The sequence below is a fragment of the Mandrillus leucophaeus genome, unplaced genomic scaffold, assembly GCF_000951045.1.
Source record: "Mandrillus leucophaeus isolate KB7577 unplaced genomic scaffold, Mleu.le_1.0 Scaffold593, whole genome shotgun sequence".
In the NCBI taxonomy this organism is placed as follows: Eukaryota; Metazoa; Chordata; class Mammalia; order Primates; family Cercopithecidae; genus Mandrillus; species Mandrillus leucophaeus.
Window position 1 is genome coordinate 1,043,329 of NW_012106397.1, and position 6,583 is coordinate 1,049,911.

Genomic DNA, 6,583 nt, shown 5'->3' on the forward strand with positions numbered 1-6,583 from the left:
CCCGCCCCAGCCCCAGGCACTAAATCACCTCACGCAATTGTCCTCCTTGTTCCCGGCCCTGCCCTGCCCCCCGGTGGTTATTCTGGGTATGGCCCCAAAGGTTCGCAAATTGAACCCTGTTTTGCCAACCGCAGGTTCAGGGACTGGCTCTGGGTCCAGCCGGGGTCAAAGGACTTGGGCACACACACAGGCAGGGCCCTGCAGAATAGACTGAGCTGGCCGATTTTCTGAGCTCCCCACCAGGCATGGAGATGATGGGCACCTGGCAGGGGCAAGGGAGAGTCCCCTTGCCTCTGGCCCACCAACAGCAGGCTGTAGTCCTGGAGAGCCCACTCCACCTGCTCCCAAACTGCCTGGCCCCCCAAGGGCCTGCCACATCCCTCCACTGTGAGGGTGGCCTCAGGGCCCTGCTCTGAGCCACTGCAGACTCTCCTTTCTGTTCAGCCCACAGGGCCCATGTCTGACAGCCCCAGGGTATGGCTGCCTGCCTCCGCCTCTGCTCATGTTGCTAGAAACACCACTTCCCACGGGTCAGCTCCAGGGGCCCCTGCAGACCTGCCCTTCCCACCTGGAGGCATGTCTCCCCCACACGCTGTCCTGTGGTCCTGTGGTCCTGTGGTACAGGTGGCAGGTGTGGGTCCCGCTCCACGGTGAGTAGCGAGCGCCTCCTCCAAGCCTCGGTGGACTCCTGGGCAGAACTGGCTGGTGACAATGCCTGCCCCAGGTTGTCAGTCATGGTGAAGCCTGGGGCAGGTTCTCCACACAGTGCCGGACACACAGCAGCCGCTCAGTAAACAACTGGAATCCAGCGAGCGTTGGAGGGCAGGACTGGGGGCAGTTTGCTTGTGTGTGTTCACTGTACTGCGTGCTGACCTTGCTCAGGCCAAGCCGGGCAGGCTGCAGGGACAGAGGACAGACAGGCCCGAATCTCAGAGGCGTAAGCCACAAAGTCCGCTGCTGGTGGGCAGCTCCCTTCCAGACCTCACCCTCCCGACTTCACTGTCACAGGGCAGTCAGCACTGACACCAAAGTTAGGGGAAGAGCCACAGCTAGGGGCACGCTTGGGGACACATGGGCCCCTGGCCTCCTGGTTTCAGGAGCACACCCAGAGATGCATGACCAGGTCTGTGTGCCACACACCTGGGCAGGATCCTTGCATGACACCTGGCTCACAGGTTGCCTGGCACTCAATGGGGGCTGGGCTCCAGACACCGGGCCGGCCTGAGTGCAGCACAGGGAGGAGCCTGGGCTCCAGGAGATGCTGGGCAGCCGCAGAAGCCCCTTCGAGGGCCCAGGGTGCTCAGCTCATGTGAGTCCTAACAGCAGTGCTTGGTGGGGATGGACCCAACTAGCACCCAGACATCTCCACCTAGATCCAGCTGCTGGGCCCAGGGGGCCGGCCAGCCTGAGGGTGGTTGGAGCTTCAGAGCCTGGACCTGGAGGGTGCTGCACACTTTATCCCAGTGGCTGTGGGGCTGAAGGTGTGGGGACTCCTGGGGGAACCACAGGCCAGCCTCCCAGGTAGCCTAGGGGTGTGCAGAGGACACCCAGCTCTTGTGGGGTTCCTCGGAGTGGCTCAGGCTGTGGGAGTACCCACAGCCCAGGGGCATCCAAAATGCCTGGCAGCCTGGGCAGCCCCAGCGTGGGTCCCAGGCACCACCTGGGGACAGCAATGGGACCCCACCCCATCCTGCAGTCCCCAGGTCCTGGACAGGTTCCTTCTGGGAGCTCGACCACCGTGCGTGGTGGGAGCACCCCCCCGAGCCCCCAGCAGGGACTGGAGGAAAGCAAGCTCAGAGCAAGAAAGGACTTGCCCACGGGCAGCCTTGGGTGAGTTTCCGGTGTCACATGACAAACTGCACGGAGTGAATGACCACAAACCTGCAGGTTGACAAAACCCCCTGGAATCTCGCAGGGGTGGGTCGGACGCCCGGCACGGCAGGGCCCTCTGCTCAGGGTCTACTGGGGAACCAGCTTCCCACTTCCTCAGGGTGTTGGCAGCCAAGGCCGACCCTGCTCAGCGAGCTGCAAGCTGAGAGACCTTGGGTGACCCAGGCCAAACTCCTGTTCCCAGCTTATCTCACTCCCAGCTCCCATGCCGGGGCAAGACCCCATGTGTGCAGGCTTGGGCCAGTCCAGCCATCATCACACCCCCGGATTCTCAACGTCTGCACTGCCCAAATGGCCCGAGGTTATTCACGTTTCTTCAATAAATGCCAAATGGCCTGTTTATCCGTGGTCCTCAACATTGTCACCAGCGCCCCACGCATGCACCACCCCCCACAGACTGACCCGGGCCTCACCCATGTCCCAGCAGCCCTGCCTGCCACGCACCAGCGACCCCACCCCTGCGCTCAGCACCCTCCCTGGGCTCGCACCATTTGAGTTCCTCTGTCAGGCAAGGGCTGCTCCTGGTAGTTCGCTGTAATCACATCAGACTCAGGCTGGAGCTCGGCAAGGCACTGGATACCTCTGGGTGTGCATCCGTGCTGGGGTGCACGTGTGTGTGCCTGCTGGACCCAGCCAAACCCCATATCCATGAGTCCAAAAGAAGGTTCCAGAGGCTTCCCGAGGACATCCTCAGGGCTGGGACTGGCAAAGCCAGAGTCTCAAAGGCTGCTGCCACCCCTGCAGCCACCGAGGGTCTCTTCTGCCCACTCCTGCCAGCCAGCTTGGGGTGCTGTGTGTGCCCCTCAGGCGGGGCAACCTGAGGCTTTCCATGAGCAACACAGGTGGCCGGCGTCCCCCCACTGCCCTCGCTGCCAGGGTGAACAACTACAGCCAAGGCAGAAATGACACAGACATGGTTCTGTACAAAACCTGAAATATTTTTACTTTTTTAAAACTTTGATCTAAGTTGCCTTAGACCTCATGGACTGGATACAAGAGTAATATGAATTGGGAAATAAAACACTTTAATAGCCACGATAAACTTTGTTAGAAATGTACATGTTGCCAAAATAATAATAATAAAATTAAAAATAAAAGAGAGAGAGAGAGAACAGCTTGATGTCCAGGTTAGATTATATAAATGTTCAACAAGGGCAGGGTAAAGGAAACTTTAAAAACACCGGTTCTGGATAAGCCTGGGGCCCCACGAGACTCCCCCTCTCCCAGCCTCGGGCCCTGGGGACTGCGTCCCTCCAAACAGGACAAGTGGGAGTGGATAAGGCCTCCACCAAGCTGCCTCTCCCCGTGGACAAAACATCCAGGTAATGGGTATATAAACAAAGCTCATAAGAAATGTACAAATATAAAAAGCTACAAACATTAATAAATTACAGCATCACAAAACACGGAAACACTTCACAAGGTGCTAGTAAAATAACTGTATCCCCCAATCCCCTCATCATACAAGAAGGAAAACAAAGAGCTGGTATTAAAGTTGAAGATTCATCTTCAAAATGTGTCTGGAATAGATCTTTTGTGTACTATTCGCTTCTGTAAAGAGAGTGTAAGGCTGCACAGACATCACTTGTTTTTCAGGCAATACCTTAGTTCTTAAAAGAAAAAAAAAATAATAATAATAAAAGGAAAGGAGAAGGAAAAAGCATCAGAACCCAACTGTCCATCTGACTCAGCAAAAAACTCGTATAAATGTTAATGAAGAACTCTATAGAAAGAAATTCCTAAAGATACTTTTACTCTTATAAAAAAGAAGTTATTTAAAAAGCTATTTACACGCTACATTCTATGAAAAATATGCTTCAGGAAATACATCTAAAATTAAAATACAGGATTGCCTGAGAAACAAATCCAGCCCCTCCGTGTCGATGGTGGACACACCATCCAGGTACGACCCATGCAGGCGACACCACACGCTGACACGGGAGAACAGAGAAGTGCCGACCGTAAGTCCTCGGGCCGCCTGGCCACTGCCCCTGCCCCGCCAGTCCCAGGGCAGGGGCGCCTTGGCTGAGAAGTGCTTCTCCAGAGTGTGGCCAGCAGGGCAAGATGGTCCCTGCCACATGGCTTAGCCTGGGTCTCCCAGACCCCAAGATATGGCTGAGCCCTTGCCCTTTCCTGGGGACCCCACAATGGCTCCCCTGCCTGCTAACACACCAACCCAGCTGCCAGTCCTGGCTGCCCCCGAGAAATGCTCCTGGGCATTCAGGCTGGACACCTACCATCCTGCTGCCACCTGCCAACCAGGGAGCTCGGGGCAGACCCTTCCTCGCCCACCGAGCACAGTCTGGACTTGGCTGAGAATCACTCAGGAAGAGAAGGGGGGACATAAACATCCCACTTGCGCCTCCTCTTTCTGTGTTCTTTGCCTTTTTTTTAAGCCCCAGGAGGCTGCCAGCCTGTGGCCAGCTCCGACTCTGGGGCTGGTGAGCACTGGCTCACTCTGCCTTCCTTGAAGGACTCATGCTCTCAGCAGAGCTGCAGAGGCCCTGCAATCACACCCACGCTCAGGGGAGCCTGGAGGCTGTCCTTAAAGTGGAATGAACGGTCCTCAAACCTGCAGGGCCGCTTTTCTGGGACAGGTCACTCTTAGCAACTTGAGAAAAGACGTCCATTTTCAAATCGAGGGGCCACACTGGGCTCGCTCTGCCGGCTGAAGGGACAGACGCTCATTGGGGTGATGGCAGCCGGGAAGAGGCAAGGCCCTCCCTGGTGGGGCAGCTCAGCACCCTCCTGGGAGGCAGCTGTTTTGTTTTCGCGGGGCTCCGGGGGTCCTGAGCGGAGCAGAAGGATCCTGGCTTTCCAAACCTTAGAGGAGCAGTTTCCCGTTCCGATGAATTTTCAAAATTTTCCCAAGCCTCTGCTTGGCGGTCGCCATGCCCTTTTTTGTACGTTTTCCTAGGGGAGTCGGGGAGGGGACACAAAAAAGGAAGGTGAGCTAGATGGCAAGGAGCGCAGCATGCCACTGCAGGGGAGGGTCCCGCTAACACCAAGGGGCAGCCTGCAGTCCCACATCTGTAAAATGGGCCTATGAGGCCCCAGCTCCGAGCTCAGCACCCCTCAGGAGTCCGGGGTCACCGGCAAAGCCTCCACCTCAGAGGCCGTGTCCTCAAGGGGCCCTGGCAGGTAGGATGGGCATGGACTTGGGGATGGCATTACGAGAAGGATGCGAGGATGCCTGGGCCCCACCCCCAGTAACAAGGCCAGGAGCCACTGCCAGCACCCCGTGCTGCGTCACTCAGTCTCCACAGCTGGGGCGCAGGCAGATCAGGGGCTGAGCACGCCCACTGAGGAGAAGGATGAAAGCACACATGTCCTGTGCCGTAGGACACGCTCACACGAAGACGCAACTAACTTGGACCACAGCACCCTGCCACCTGAGGCACAGGAGCCCCTCCCGATGTGCTGCCCTCTACCACAGGCCGAGTCTGCACGTCTGGGACTGCGCAAGGGGGCAGGCAGGGCAGCGGGGCTGCAGGCTCCCTCCAGCAGGCACGGTACCTTTGGCAGCGGTGTTGTTGTTTGGAGACGACGCGGAGGGCCGCCTCTGTGTGAGAAAGACCCCAGGGGCCATGGGCTGGGAGGCGCGGCCCGCCTGGGCCCCGGTGAAGGCGCCAGCGGCTGTGTACTCATGGTCGGCCAGGCTGCTGCTATGAGACTCAGGCGGGGGCTCTGGCGAGCTGCCCTCCTGCGAGGCCTGGCTGCTGGCTGTGCTGGTGGAGGCCGGGGTGGTGGAGGCCGGGGTGGTGGAGGCAGGGGTGGTAGAGGCTGGCGTGGTGGAAGTGGAGGTGGTGCCAGCAGAGATGGAGGTGGAGGTGGAAGGGGAGGTGGTGTTAGGAGTCAGCTTCCTCTTGGCACTCTTTTTTTTCCTGCTTTTCTGCTCCTCCTTTGAACAAAACATGCAGGGCAGACTCAGACGCACGGCCCACTTGGGCCAACAGAGCAGGGAGCTCCCAGCATGGCCTTGCCAGGGGCCCTTAAGCACAGCAGGGCTGGGCAGTAGGAGCCTGAGGCCTGACTCTGGGCCACTGGGGGCACAGGACGCAAGGGGACAGGGTGCCAGCACCCACAGCAGTTGCCTGGCCTCCCCATCAGTGTGAGTTAACCTAGCAGTTGAGCCTGTAGGATGGCACTCCTACCCCATCACCCCACGCAGCGGCCATATACGTCTCCCAGTTTTGGAGGAATATTACTTTGATCGTAATAAATTCCTTGGGCACCCAGATGAGGTCGGGCCTGGTCTGGAGGGTACGTGAGGCTCCAGGAGCCTCCATTTCTGAGCTGGGACAAGCTGAAGGTGGGCGATGAACTTTTAGGAGCATGTAGAGACAGAACACCTCATTTCCCACCTGAGGACAATTCGAAACCACCCGTGTGATGCGGGGAGGGAAAGGGGCACTCCCTCCACGCCGCTGTTGCACCACAGAGCAGCCCAGCCTCGGCACGGATGGGGCTGTCCAGCGTCAGGGCCCCAGCCATCAATTCCTAGCTCCCCGGACCCCACGCGGGGAATTTAGGGCCTGGAGGAACAGGGCACTCTCTAATCAAATGTCGTCAAGCCTGTGACTGCCCCTGGCTCAGGGGGTCTGTGCATGGGGTGGAGAAATAGGTGCCTTGGGGAACCTGAGCCCAGGTGGGCGTAGCAGGGACCTGGCTGCCCTGTGTCCCTCTCCCTCGC

General features: G+C 58.4%; 1 protein-coding gene across 1 annotated transcript in view; it reads right to left on the reverse strand.

Annotated features, from left to right (window-relative positions):
* Positions 1–2,807: 2,807 nt before the first annotated feature.
* Positions 2,808–6,583, reverse strand: part of PHF2 (PHD finger protein 2) — a 56,380-nt gene continuing 52,604 nt past the window's right edge. The window contains exon 21 of the mRNA XM_011999447.1: positions 2,808–4,803. Coding sequence (XP_011854837.1) covers positions 4,715–4,803 — 89 coding nt within the window. The 3' untranslated portion in view covers positions 2,808–4,714. The remainder of the gene's footprint in view (positions 4,804–6,583) is intronic.